The 15703-nt window shown below is 32.4% G+C and overlaps 2 protein-coding genes across 2 annotated transcripts; one reads left to right on the top strand and one right to left on the bottom strand.

The window, feature by feature from the left end:
• The first annotated feature begins 5767 nt into the window (after positions 1 to 5767).
• On the top strand, positions 5768 to 9337 carry LOC122585444 (transcription factor SPEECHLESS). The gene is made up of 3 exons (XM_043757576.1): positions 5768 to 6299; positions 6713 to 7228; positions 8951 to 9337. The coding sequence occupies exons 1-3, from the start codon at positions 5892 to 5894 to the stop codon at positions 9014 to 9016; spliced, it is 990 nt and encodes a 329-aa protein (XP_043613511.1). The 5' UTR covers positions 5768 to 5891; the 3' UTR covers positions 9017 to 9337.
• A 1791-nt stretch (positions 9338 to 11128) lies between these two features.
• LOC122585610 (probable WRKY transcription factor 41) lies at positions 11129 to 14238 on the bottom strand. Its single transcript, XM_043757732.1, has 3 exons — positions 13861 to 14238; positions 13627 to 13773; positions 11129 to 11821 (listed from the first exon to the last, which is right to left on the bottom strand). The coding sequence occupies exons 1-3, from the start codon at positions 14190 to 14192 to the stop codon at positions 11308 to 11310; spliced, it is 993 nt and encodes a 330-aa protein (XP_043613667.1). The 5' UTR covers positions 14193 to 14238; the 3' UTR covers positions 11129 to 11307.
• Positions 14239 to 15703: the final 1465 nt, after the last annotated feature.

Raw genomic sequence — 15703 nt, 5'->3', positions numbered from 1 at the left:
GAAAATGAAAATTGGCCCAAAGAAATAAAATGGTCCGTTACTATTATTTACACGCATTTCTGTACCTTTGTTTTTAATATATATATATATATATATATATATATATATATATATTAATAAGTGATCTTTTGTAAATAAATTGGAAGCAATTTAAAAGATCAAAACATAATTTGTCAATATCAAAATTAAGAATATAAGATGGGTCTAAAAGAAAATGAAGCGGCCCATTAAAAAAATGAAAATGGGTCCAAAGAAAAATAAAATGGCCCGTTACCATTTTTTACACGCATTTCCGTACCTTTGTTTTTAATATATATATATATATATATATATATATATATATATATATATATATATATATATAATTACGTTGATTACTTTTGTCAAATCATATATACTTATCAATTACGTCAAATATTTGGGTTAAGTGTTAAATATTTATCAATTACGTGACCAAAATGTTGAATTATTAGCAACTACCGTGAAAAGTTAACATGAATTTTTAGCCATTTTTAATTGAAATATTAGCAACTACGACGAATAGTTTTTGTAAATTCGTGAACTATTACCAATTAAGTTGTTGAATAAGTGTTGATGAGTTATTAGCAATTATGTGACCAAAATATTGAATTATTAATAATGAAAAACTTTGAATTGTTTGTCATTTTTAGCCATTTTAAGTAAATTATTAATAATTACTACAATCTTTTTTGCCGACTCAAAATATGCTGAATATATAGGCCGAGTGTTGACTAATTGGCAAATATGTCTGAGTATTTTGACCAAATAATGAATTACGTAGAAACTAAAAGTTCATATATAAATAATCGGTTATTAATCGGTTTTTCTAACAGACTCGGTTAGAAACCGTCCCAATCTGATTATACCGGTTGAGCACTCCACTTCACAATGCTGGTTAAAAGTTGATCTGAGTTTTGGTCTACACCGTTTTGGTTTTATCGACCAATAACCAGTTCAGTCGGTTAGAAATCGGTTTCGCCTGAAACCGGTGTTCAGGACTAGTTACAATGATTTATTTGTTATAGTGTAACTAGTGTTATAACCGTCCGTTAGCCGGAGATAACAATCAGACATATACTTGAATGTAGGTCATTTTTAATATGTCAACCGTATTATTGTACCAAAAAACACAGTGTTAAACAATACAAAGTAAATGGTAGAACACAAACCTTTGGTGGGGAAATAAAAAATTTCATACTTTCAAGGAAGATAAAAGAAAAAGGAGCTAAAAATTTTGACAATGAAAAAAAAACCTAAACTGCAGCATCATAAATCTTCGAAAATAATCTTTTATGGTATGAAAGTATGAAACTAAGAATACACAAGTCTTAAAATAGATTTAATGGTTAAAATGTGAAACACTAAAATTTTACCACATTAAAAGTGATGGTATAAATCAAAATAAAAATAAAAACTCAAAAAATGCAAGCTAACATTTACATAACATACTAACTAAAAAATAGATAAAGATATCGTTAGAAATCTAAACGCACAAACTAATTTAAAGTTTTAAACTAAAAAAGCTACAACAATAATAAAACAAAAAAAAGGTACAACTTGGTTAGTCTACTCCACATTAAGTAAAAAAAATAAAAAAATGCAAGGTGATGGTTTAGAACCCAGGACCTATATATGCTAATATAGGTAAAGGTAGAAAATAATCAACCATATATTGATCTTGTGTATCATGTTTGAACTTCTCTAATATATATTTTCCTTAAAAGTTATATTAATCACTAACCAAAAGATACGACTAACAGTTACTGTTAACGTAAAAAGATTTTATAAAGATTATAATATATTAATGTGGACAGTTTAGTTACAATATAGCTAGAGTTTTTGTCACCAATGAGATTCATCAAGAATTTTGTTATCATGTAGTATATCTTATCTTGTGTTATTATATATCTTATGTTAACTTTTATATTTAAATAAATGATTAATGTCATATTTGAGCTAAAAATCCGCACCTCTTCAAAAATTATAAGTAGTTAAACCTCTTTTTAGTATTTAACTCTTAATTGATTATGGATCAAATTGACTTTGGATTAAAGCATTACTAGAAATGTATTTTCATGTAATGCGGAGGTATAATGAAGACGTCGATGGTGGTGATAAGTGGTGGTGGTGACGGTGGCGATGTAATGGCGGCGGTGATTGGTGGTCATAACACAACTTCGAATGTATGGAGAGTTACAAATAGCTAGAAAGGTGCACCATGAACTTCGTAAATGCTCTAATTGAACACGGTTGGAACCTTCCGAAAAACTACTGTTAATGATAATCTGTTGTTTTTTATTGATTATATTTTTAAAATTCCGAGTCTAATTTTTAGTATAATGTTTTTATTTAATGTTGATGTAATTTTTTTTTTATCAATAAAAGTGTTTATATAATTTTGTGTAAATAAAATAAAATAATAAAATATTGAGGATGAGATGAAGAATAGAGCTTAGATAGTTGAAAAACCATCCCCTTTAGGCTGGACGGAGTGGGTATGGGAGGGAACTGGTACCGGACTGGTACCGGTTGGCACACCGCGCCGACCCTCCGGTACCGGTGGGGTGGGGAGGAAAGTGGGGAGCGCCGTGCCTATTCCCCTGCCATTTCATTCGACCGTTACTAGGTTAAAAAAAAAGCCACCGGGGCCCACCACAACGACTCTCTTCCTCTCTCTCTGTCTCTTCTTCTTCTTTTTTCTTTCTTTCTTTCTTTGTTCTGTTCGACTTCTTTCTCTTTTCTTTTATTTTTTCATTCAATCCATACAATCAAATATCACAAAAATGAATAGATGGAAGAAACAAAAAGATCTATCTTTCGCAAATCTACAAAAAAAACGCAGAAACCCAGCACCTCCAAACAATCACGATGTTATGCCACCTTCTCCTTCGCAAGGAAACACGACCGAAAATGTGTATAGGCCACAACCCGTCGATGATTTCTTTAATGGAATGGATCCATTGTTTTTCGAATCCATCCCGTCAAGTGTCCAACAAATTAATACCGGGTTTATGAATTTCACGAATGAAAATCAACCCGGGTTTTCGCAATTCGTGGGTGGTTCATCATCACAATTCGCGAGCCAAAGTCAACAGGTTCAAGAAGAAGAAGAAAAAGAGGTCGAGGAGGAAGAAGAGGAAGCAATACCCGAGACCCAAGTCTCAGTTAAAGGTAAAAGAGGGTGTCGAAATTGGGGGAAGGATGAAGAGGCGTGTTTGACAAAAGTTTGGTTAAACATTTCCGAGGATCCATACGTCGGAAACGCCCAAACGGCGGGTTCATTTTGGAAAAGGTGAAGTTTCAGATGGACGAACACTTGAAACGTGATTCGGGACGTACCCCGGAAATGTGTCGGTCAAAATGGAAGGATTTGAAGCATAAGGTGTCGGGTTTTTGTGGTATCTACAATCTTAAGAAAATAAGATGTTGAGTGGCCAAAATGACGAGGATGTGTTTAAGGCGGCCGTGGCATTGTATATGCGGAAATACAATAACAATTCCGGGTTTCCGCATGTAGAGGCGTGACAAGTTTTGAGGAAAGGGCCGAAATGGTCGGAGGTTCTTACTTTGGAGGGGATTTGTGAGGAGTAGGGTAGCAAAAGGGCAAGAACGGAATGGTCAAATGTCAATCACGTTCATCCGGGGAGGCATCGGTCCATATTTACTTGAATGAGGACAAGTTGGAGCAAGAAGATGAGGGTGGGAACGATATGGATGCACCAGTACATGCTGCTAGACCCGTGCCACCCCGCCGTAAAGCTAAGGGTAAGCAGGCTGCTACTTCCGCCTCTACTACATCTGAGGAGTTCTTGAAGATGGTCGCGGAGTTGAAATGCGACAATGAGAATAAAAAACGAGCTAGGGAGGAGAAGATGAAGATGCAGATGCAGAAGGCGATGATGGATAACTATATGGCGGTGGAAGAGGCTAGGAAGAAACGGGAGAAGGAAATGACACGGATGGTCCAGAGTCAGCAGCGACATAAAGATATGGACTTCGTGATCAGGCCACACGATCACCTCAGCGGGCCGAGGAGATGGTTTTGGCGCAGAAACGCGCCCTTTGTAAGCAGTACGGATGACTGGCGCCTTAGTTGTTTGTTTATGTTGATTAAGTTGTATGTTTTACTTGTTTTTGTGTGTTAGAATAAAGTTATGTGTTTTAATTGTGTTTTTAAGTTGTATTTGTTTTAATTTATTAAATAAAATGTTTTAGTTTTATAAATAAATAGAAATGAATTTAAATAGAAAAGGGTGGGGAGGGGAGGCCGGGGAGGGGTGGCGAGGTGCTCCTAGCATTAGGGGAGGGGAAGGGAAGAGAAGAAAAATCGGGGAGGGGAGGAGTGGGTAAGCTCTCCCCCCAGCCTTACATGAGGTCTTGTCTTCAAGCCTTGAGGAGGACATAGGAATTAAGTCTCTTTATGTTGGTTTGATTTGGGTATCCTCAGGTTCAAGTCTGAGGGGACAAGGTTTACCTCTATTAATCATCGTGCCTTCGGCCGGATTAATAGGGGGTTTTCTTCCATCGGATATTTGAAATAGACATTTCTACTTCGAGAGAGAGCTCTCTAGCGCGGACTCGATTAACACAACGTATACTATACCTCCCGTTGTCGAATCATGACACGAAGTTTCAAGCAAAATTCACCTTTAAAAAAAAAAGAGGCGATGCGTGTTTTGGGGGCTTTTTAAGGAGGGATTTATGTTGACGCTGACGGAAGAATAAAGCCTCATAGCAACCGCCCTTAATCACACCTAGCTAATTAAACAATAGATAGAATGATGATTGATGATAATTATACACTCTTTGTGTACACAATAGAGTCTAAGTTTGGTGCTGATGCAAAGTGCTTCCAATTTATAGAAAGATCTGTGCATGATTGGATCTAGGAGATGGAAGTTTACTTCTGCGATTGCAACTTGCACTACAACAAATTTATCGTTTATATGTACTTTTTCTATTCACTGCGTAAAATTTTGTTAAATCGTTCGTAATTAAAAGTGTGGATAAATAATCTACCGAAAAAAGTGCGGAAAAAGGTTACATGTTTCACTATTAAAAATGTGAAAGTGTACAATATTAGATTTGTACACACTTTTAAATGTATAAATCAATTTATTCGCGGGGGATTTCTATGCACTGAAAAATCATTTATACAAACTTATTAGTGTGTACATTTTGTACATTCGCGAAGAAATGATCTTTACACTTATAAGTGCATAAAGTAAAAGTTTGTACAAACTTATTAGCGTGAACATTTTTTCTTCACACTATTAAATGTGAAGCTTGTAACTTTTTTCACACTTTTAATTGATTTGCTAACTAGTGCCCCTAATGCACTAGTTAAATACATACTACTTGTACACATTTTCAAAGCGTGAACAATTCAACAAAGTTTTACACATTTTTCAAAATTGTGTAAAAATAAAGTGTGTAAAATTAATTACTAACTTGTTGTGGTGTTAGATTTCCTTGTAGGCTGGGTTTATGAAAAATTATATATAGATAACAATTACTTGGACACAAGAGAAACAAAACAAATGTAATGACTGAACAGTGAAATTGTTTTGAGTAAAACAGTACCGACACATACATTTCACAAAAAGTGTACCTAGGGTTAGGAAAAACATGATTTTATTTATGAAAGAGAAGATGATATCGATAGAGAAGTCACTTTCCAAAATCAGATGCCTATTAATATCTCCTGATTTCTTCTCGATCTTCACAAGATTCCAAAAGGAACCAATTAACCATCTTCCTCCTTCAATTCCCTGCACACATATTCAATTCCATATAACATTCGACCTTCTATCTTTGTTCTTATCGTGTTCACTACCATTTTCTCCTAATTTTATTCATTCACAATCAAAATGGTAAGCGAGTCCACTTCTTTATCTTCTTTTTTTGATACTTCTGCCGAGCAATTTGGTGGAACCAAATTCTTGTCGGCAGGAGTTGCGTCTCCAGACGACATCTTTAGTATTCTCGAGGCGTTAGAAGGTGTGTCAGATGAGTTCCCGTCTTTGATAGATGAGACGTCTGGTGGTGTGAAGGATGGTGGTTTGGTGTCCCAGAAATCAACTTCTTCAAGTGGCATGGAGACTATCTCACCGAAAACTAAGAGACAAAAGGTGTCGCCACGAGGAGAAGAAGGCGGTGAAAACTCGGATGGACCTTTGAAGATGAATCATGTCACTGTCGAGAGAAACCGGAGAAAACAAATGAACGAACACTTAACCGTTCTTCGGTCACTCATGCCTTGTTTTTATGTTAAAAGGGTATCCCTTTTATTCATGCACTAACATAAAATTCTAGCTAGAGAATATTTGGGCTTGCTTTACATACAAATATTAAAAAAATTACTATCAAAATTAGGAGTGTTTCTTATTGTTCATCTAAACTGCTTATTTAAGATTAAATAAGCAGTTTATACCTTGCTTTAGATAAAAATATTAAACAAATTATTATAAAAAAATAAGAGTGTTTCTTATTACTCATCTAAACTGCTTATTTGATCGGTAGATGAAATAAGCAGTTTTCAAATAATGAGTTTTACAATTTGTTGATGATCCGAAACTGCTTATCTATATTTCTAAAACAATATTAGTAGTTTTAATAAGCAATATCAAACACCTATATACTTTTTGTACATGTACGTAATCTATGTTGTGTTTAACTATGCAACTTGTAGGGTGATCAAGCATCAATCATTGGAGGAGTGATTGATTACATTACTGAATTACAACAAGTGTTACAATCTCTAGAAGCAAAAAAGCAAAGAAAAATCTACACTGATGTTTTAAGCCCTAGGTTCATTTCAAGCCCTAGAACCATACCTCTAAGCCCTAGAAAACCACCTTTGAGCCCGAGACCGACCTTACCGATAAGCCCAAGAACCCCTCAGTCAGCAAGCCCATACCGGCACAAGTTACCATCATTCATGGCTAGTACTATCCCACCAGCCTCACCTTGTAACTCTTCATCAAATTCCGACACCATCAACGAGCTTGTTGCAAATTCAAAGTCATCCTTTGCTGATGTTGAGGTTAAGTTTTCGGGCCCTAACCTTGTTTTAAAGACTCTATCACCGCGGTTACCAGGCCAAGCGACCAAGATCATTTCGGTTCTTGAAGATTTGTCTCTTGAAATTCTTCAGGCTACAATCAACATTGTTGATGAAAAAATGGTTAATGCATTTACCATAAAGGTTAGATCGTACTACTCGTATCATTCTTTAATTTAATTAAAGCCTTATTTAATTTTTTCTGAAGAAGCATTTTTATTTTCATGTATTGCATGAGTACTAGGTTGCATTTATGTTTCACATGATTTTTTTTCCAGGTAAATCCTATATATGTATGCTTATTTGTTCTTCAAGGCGTATCTCAATATATACACAATGATTACAAATATATGTAACATGCAATATATATGCCATTAATTAATCCATAAACAAAATTATTAAAAAAAAACCTATTCTTACTGTGAACTTTAAAAGAATGTCTAGATGATATGAATATATATTGAGTTAATTATATCTCAATTAGTGATCTTTTATCTAAATACTATTACTTCAAATATTTATAAGAATATATATATTTCTAATTATTACCGATGCATTCATATACCGTTTAACCAAATAGTAGATTGAAACGTAACATAACAATCTGAAACAGATGATTAGGTAGCTAGATCAAGTATTTTAGAGCTCATTACAGTTTAATGACTTTAGTATTATGTAGGAATATCCTAAAATTTAACCTGTTGCTGATTTTCACAAAAGGGCCAAATACAATAGTTAATTTGCTTAGTTAATAAAAATTAAGTTTTATAATCCAAAAACAATCAATAGTAATTGGAGAGAGCAATGCAATTTCCTTTAGTGTTTTAGAAGAAAACATCATTCTCTTCATGTATTTTTTTGGTGGACCACTTTATTTGTATAGTTGTATTGACAAATACAGTTGTAAAAAAACATATTTGAACTTGTTCTTGCTTGGATTTTTTGGCTTATTCTGTTCTTTATAGCATCCACGCATACATACAGAAATGAGACACAGTAAATAAGGCACAGTGGCCGGGTAATAAAGGAGGTTCAGAAAGGTAGATTTGGGAGATAAAAGAGGTAACAACAAAGGTAGCAGATAGGGTACAGACAATAATTCATGAAATCAAGTTGATATCTATAAATGCTAAACTATATGTACCACAATATATAATAAATTTAATTATAAGAGACACAAAAGAAAGAAATTATAACAATATATGTAACTTCAGATTTCAAAAGGGTACTCCATCTTTGTTTGTGACTGAAAATTTAATACCATGTCTAGCTATTAAGTCTGTACAGCACACCAACTGACAACTTTGTCTTATTTTGGAGTATGGCTACAACATTAAATAAACATATGTATTAGTAGTTTTTAGTTAATGTTCATGAAAAGAATTCATATCAAAGTGGGGTTAGCCCACTTGATAGAGATTCATACGTACCTTTTGAGAGAGAAGAGAAATTTATGATTCAATCTCCGGCATATGTGTATGCATTTAGAAATATTTGAGGTAATTTAGAAGCAGTAGTAGGAATGGTGTATTAATTAGCTGTTAATAGAAAAACATGACATGTATAAATATCATTGATGTATGAGGTTGATTATTGTAAAACAAGTATTAAAGTAAAAAAACAAATAGGATAAAATCTTGACCCTTAGATCATGATAAAACTGATGCATGAAGATTCACGAAGCACAACTATATATATATTGATGTACAATGAACTTCGTAATGCACGGTGAGTTTTAGTGAAACAGAACCTATTATTTGATTTGTTTTACTTTAATACTTGTTTTATTTTACCTAGAACCTATGAGGTAATTGTGTTAAGTACAAATATACTAACATTGCTCGTTTGTGGCTTTTCTTTTGGTAGATTGGAATCGAATGCAAGTTAAGTGCCGAGGACCTTGCGCAACACATTCAGCTCACTTTTTGCTAGTACGTACGTTTGTTGGTTCAAATTATCACCACCGGCCTCCTTTCATTAGACGATGGTTTTGTTGCTTTAAGACCATATCCGATACATCGTATCTTATGCATTGGGCATGATGTTATAGAGCACGGTACAATCATCTAAGGAAGCAAGGATGGCAAAGGAGGATTACATAATTATCGCCCTAACTACATATATCTATTTCAATCTATTTATAACAATAAAAGATTGGAGTAAGATTTTCTATCATTTATCAACGTAACTGCATGTAATAGATAAGTTGTGAATTGTATTTCTCCTTTAATCAGTTAGTTTAACATCTTTATTCACTACTCTCAACTTGTTAATCTAAATATTCATGAGTTTATTTATATATGTAAGTTTCTTCCATGTTGTTTACAGAAGTATTTGACTTTATAGTTCCTAAAAGCCGATAGCATATAAAAAATTGATACCGGCTGGCTGGATATAATTCAGTTGTCCGGTTACAATAAATTAAATGGTACCGTCACCATGTGATTATATGAGCCACATATGAAAACTACTGGTTAAAATTTTGCCAAAGAAAGTGAAAACAATGTGTTGCGCAAGGTCCTCATCTTTAGTTAACAAAATGCATGTATCGAAAGGTTTATATACCTATTACAAAAGTTACATTCTAACCCCTTCAACACTTGCACAACATTTACATATTATTATATATACTAAAAAACATGAATCAGTTTGCGTGCACCATACATTTTCAACACTTTTAGTTCCTGTCGTTAAATTTGTTGCAGAAATGGTCCTCATCATCTAACGGCTGTTAATTTTTTCCTGCAATTATAGTCCCTTTCGTTAAATTTGTTACAACAATGGTCCCTATCAGCTAACTCTAACCTTTTAATTTTAGGTTTCTTAATATTTGCCACATAACTTTAACCTTTTAACTTTTGTCACATAACTTTAATTTCTTTTACTTTTAGCACAAAAGTTTGCTTTTATTTAGTTTTTAAACATATGTTTTCTAACTTTTGTCACGAAAGTTTCATTTTTATACTTTTTATGATGGAAACTTTTAACTTTATTTCACTTAAATTTAATTTCTTTTATTTTTGGCACGAAAGCTTTGTTTTATTTAGTTTTTAAACTTTTATTTTTCTAATTTGTTCCACGAAAATTCATTCTTTTTACTTTTTATCACAGAAACTTTTAAACTTTTACTTTTTGTCACATAACTATTATATCTTTTATTTCTTGCACGAAAACTTTGTGTTATTTACTTTTTATACATTTGTTTTTCTAACTTTTGTCACGAAAGTTTCATTCTCTTTACTTTTTATCACATAAATTTACGAAGTTTTCGTCATTTTACTTTTTGCCACATCATTTTTATTTTTTCTACTTTTTACACAAAGTTTTGTTCTACTTACTTTTTATACTCTTATTTTTTCAACTTCAGCCACTAACGTTTCATTTTTCTTTACTTTTTATCACATAACTTTTTAACTTTTGCCACGAAAATTTCATTTTATATAATTTTGTCACATGTTTACATGTCACGTAATGTCTCCCGGGGCAACGCCCGGGGACAAAAAAACTAGTTAAGTACAAAATACAAATCTGCACATTACATTTATAATTTTAACAATAATGACTAAGACCATTTAAAGTTTCGTCTATGATGACAATACTAAACAGATTTAGCTTATTATTGACAAAAATTGTGTCATTAAGTAAATGTGATATTAGAAAATATCTTGTCATTAATCGATATTGGACTAGTGACTATATCTTTGTCTACGCAACTAGAAGTCTAGAAGTGTTGGTGCTTAAAAGCAAAAACTGAAATGAATACTGGTCCTACTGGATCATATTAATTGTATTGTATATGCATATACACAAGGCCAATAGGATAGGCCCAAGGCCCTCCCTTGTAGTCCTGTTACAGGATGATATGGTAACAGAGGGAAATCTTTGATTCACAATGACAGCTTAATCCTACCTTTGTTCTCATGTTGTAGTGCTCGAAATTACTTTTGATATAAAAAATGGCAAAATATTTATTTAATAATTAAAATAGTTTAGGCACAATTTTCTTACTTGAAATTGCTCACCACAACTAAGTAACGTGTAAAGGAAATAACTGATGCTACTATTAATAAAATGTTACTCAAGTTAAAATACAAAATTTATATCACATGGATAGAATGCTATTAACAACAAAAACACAACTTGATACTCTATTTTGGAACCAATTAAGTTCCAATCTCCAAAAACTACAATTTCCATCTTTTATGCCAATTATACTACCTTAGTCAAAAAAATGTTGGATCGTCAAAATTGATGTCGTTACCAAATCCTGGATCACCAAATGTGTAGCCTGAATCGTCATCAAGAGAACTTTTAAAAGATGTGGGAGCTGAAACAATGTGGTTTAGTTCCGTTTCCAAAGCAACCGGGTTCTCATCCTTCTGGCCCAAACCAACTCGGTGTGGTGACATTATGTAATAGGTTGATTTTGGTGTTGTTGGACGACTAATAGTGTTTGCGGACGTTGGAAGATTAAAGGTAGATGTCAAAGGGAGGTTGTATAGAGGGCACTCTAGGTTTTCGGTTTTGAAGGTTGATATAATATCAAGGGATTTAAGGACTTGCTTTTGTTGTGATGGTTGATTTTGGATCTCTAATTGTGGTGTCGAAGATGAAGGCTTACAAGTATGATTTCCATGGTAAGTAATGTCATAGATAATGGTAGCATCATCAACTCTTTGAATTTGTTTAGTTGCAAGACAACCTTGTGTTTGTCGACTAGTACATCTATAATAACCTCTACAAAATGCAATTCACAAAAAATAAATGAATTTATTAGAATGTTTGGAAAATGCATCATATGTTAAATAAAAAGGAGTCAATAGATGAATTGGTTGAAATTTAGATCAATATTTTTCGTGTGGAAGACCAAAAATTTCCTAAAAATAACTGAGTTTTTTTTTATTCGAAGATAAATAAATTTAATAATTAAAGAGGCAAATCCACAAAACCCAAAATTATGAAAAGAAAAAAAAGAACCCTTTAATATGCATGTATATGAAATTTAGTTGATATCACTGCTCTGTTGTTTTCTTTTATAATGTAGTTGCATAGACGGGTTGCCAAGTGTAATTGTATCTGCGTTGTAATCTACTCCTTGGTAGTTTTGTTAATATTAATAATAAAACGGGTTTTATTGGCGTTCAAAAAAAAATAAGTGGGTCAACTTATTAAAAAATTTACTAAACTCAGTCCAATTCAACGAAGACTCAAGTTGACTTGGCTAAAACTTCGTCTTTTCCTTACTCTTTTTGCTTCGCAATACTAATATTTGTTCCATTTTACTTTAACCTAATTAATTATCGTAAAATCCATGGATATACATAATAGCTCCATATTGTCCAATCAAACTTAGAACTTTACAATTGAAAATTATATAATTGTAAAATACAAGGGGATACAGATATTTATAATTCGGTTTAAAATGTTAAGAATTAACTTAATTTAATAAATATTAAATACACTTTTAATAAGTATTAATTACAATTATTGATATTTTTTAAAAACTCAGTGGTTATTAAATACCCACTAACTGATATCCTGAAAACAGTTAACAAATCCCGTAAAATAATGGCAATAAAGATTTGCCTTACTTGGATCCACAGGCTCTATATGTCTAGAACTTAATGGAGTCAATAGAATATACTTGATTAGTGTTTGTTTTGTGATTTAATAAATAATAATAACTATATTTACTCAATTTATATAAGGGGTTTGCTAAATACAGCCCTTAGGGCTGTGTTTAAGGTGCATAAATTGTTTGTACATTTACCATGAAAATTAGGAGGCGGACGTTTAATATGGAAGGTACAAGTTTTTATGCACATTAAATATAGCCCTTAGGGCTATATTTAGCATTTCCCTTTATATAAATGTTTTTTATCAGCAAAATACATCTCAAATGAACCTATTCTTGTATGAATATGCTAAGCGGGACTGCAGGAGTGCAGGACTTGGGCTAGTTAAGGTGTGCTATTGCATAGGGCCCAAGTTTTTTAAGGCCCAATTCTGTAAGACTATTAGAGATTTTTTATTCATATCCACTAGAAAAGGATAACATACGATATTAAATTAATATTATCTGTTATTTTATCGTTTGCTATCTATTTGGGTAACGAGGTTCCTTTCTATTGATTGTGGATTATATTAAAGATAATAATAAAATTATGTCTATAAATGGATTGTTCAAAAATAGAGTATGATCTAGATTGAACATTTGGACCGGTAATGATATATACCGGTAATTAATGATATATACCTTATTCATATGTCTAAAAATAAGTCTACTTCATACATTATATAACATATGTTTTTCATTAATTATCTTTGAGCTTGTGGTTTGATTTCTCTTTTAGACCATTTTTTAGAAAATAGATTAGGCACATTAATCATTCTCTTTTAATAGTTGATTCATGCCTTTATGGTGGTTATTTTTAGGCTTTCTATTTCCAATAAAATTGAATACACTCAAGAAACTATATATAATGCATGTTTTCTTTTTTACATGAATGTAAAGATAGATTAAATGGATCCAAAATGTATACCTGGGGTGTTTGGCACCAAGAATGTCTTTTTGGCCATACTTAGACCAGCTATAACCATCATCAAGTGCTTCTTGAAACCCCTTATCTCCATTCACTTTCACTTGAATATTTTTCAACTTTTGCATGCTTTCATCACTACTACTCTTCCTACAAATATATATGTACATTCAAAACAAGGGTGTTACAAATAACAAAACAATATATATGTCATGTTTATAATGCCATGAGACTTACTTCTTGGAACTAAAAATTTGGTGACTCGGAACTTTAAATTGATCAAGGTCTGAAAATTCGCTATGTGGGCTTTGACTCGAAGGAGCTTGTGATTCCATCTTTTTGACTCTTTTTTCGAAATGCAAATAGGACTCGTGACTAGTACTCCGATATAGATGAACTCCATGAGTGGCAAGTAAAGATAGCGACTTTTCGTAGGAATTAAGGATATTATGGATCAACAATTCTTGGACTTCATAAGAAGACGATGTCGAATTGTTGAGATGAATCCTGAGTTGCTTGGCAAACTCTTTTCCTTTGATCAACTCATCAATGACTCGTTTGTGATCCATTAACTTAATTTGCACCTCTAAACAAACGGCTTTAGTTTATAGTTTGACTTGAGATTAATTAAGAAATAAACTTTACGGGTATATATAAGAGTATAACGGGGAATGAAGTTGTCCTAAGAAAACGAGTTAAAACTTAGAACGTTGAAATGAAGAAAGACAAAGTCTTCTTTCGAATGGATTTTAGTGGAAAGAGCAAAAACCATGACGCTTTTATTTGTTGACCATTTTTATGCACTTTTTAGTCTTCTCCAATGATATGTATGTTCAAAAGCTTTTCCTTTCTCTTCATTTACTTTTCAAACAACGAGGATCCACAATAAAGACTTATAAAATCTCAAAAAAAATAAATAAAGTAAATAATAAATTTATAAGAAATGATAAATGATTTAATGAGTTTTTTATAATTACTTAAAAATCTTCAAGTCGTTTATAAGAGGTTAAAAAATAAGTTTGTCTTTTGATATATAGATATAGATATATTAATAAAAGAGATATTGATAAAAAGAAAAATAACCCATGCAAGTATCCAAATTTGATTTTGTGAGTCTTTTTCGTTCAATTTAGATACTAAACATATATATTTATTTGTGAGTCTTTTTCGTTCAATTTAGATACTAAACATATATATTTATTTGTGGTATATAATAGCTGATGGAAATTTTATTCATAAAAATTATATTTGATACTCAATTTATTTATATATTCTATATCAAATATTATATAACACAAATAAAAGTATTTGCAATTAAAGTTGAAAGTAAAGAATAATAAAAAGTCAAATTTATACATTTAAAATGAGACGGAGACAGAGTAGCTTTTTATAACTTAATAATATTCTGGATGCTCTAAGTTAACTATTTACGTGTCTTTGTAATTGATCACATTTAAAAGATCTGGCTTAATATACTTAAGAGGGGCCGGCCTTTCTCGTTAGCTTTTTTTTCTTTCCGAAAGGTGAATTTCACTTGAAACTTTGTGTCGTGATTCAAAAGCGAGAGGTCTAGTATACGTTGTCTTAGCTGGATTCGCGCTAGAGAGCTCCCTCGAAGTTGAAATGTCTAGCTATTTCAAATATCCAATCGGGGAAAACCTCCTACTATTCCGCTCGAAGGCACGACGATTAATATATGTAATTGGGTAAACCTCGCCCCCTCAGACTTAAACCTATGTATACCCAAGCCAATACCTCATAGAAGGACTACCTATATCTTAAAGTTGGTGGAATGGAGATTCGAACCTGAGACCTATAGGTCACCAGGGGAACTCCAAACCACTCCACCAACTCATCATTGATTGCCTTCTTTGTAAATATCACGTACGTATAATATTGTTGTTGTTTTCGTAATTAGATAATAAAATTCATAAGATACTTCACGACCTAATGATTCACTTGTCATTTCAATTTCAGCTGGATATATGATGGAAAAAAAAATATATATAGAGTTTAGTACTAGTAGTAAAAGTAATGTATAGTAATGTTCGTTGTTAGAAAAGATTAAAACAAATTATGC

The sequence above is a fragment of the Erigeron canadensis genome, chromosome 1, assembly GCF_010389155.1.
Source record: "Erigeron canadensis isolate Cc75 chromosome 1, C_canadensis_v1, whole genome shotgun sequence".
Lineage (NCBI taxonomy): Eukaryota > Viridiplantae > Streptophyta > Magnoliopsida > Asterales > Asteraceae > Erigeron > Erigeron canadensis.
Note: the sequence above shows the minus strand (reverse complement) of the source record. Positions and strands in the feature narration are given on the sequence as shown.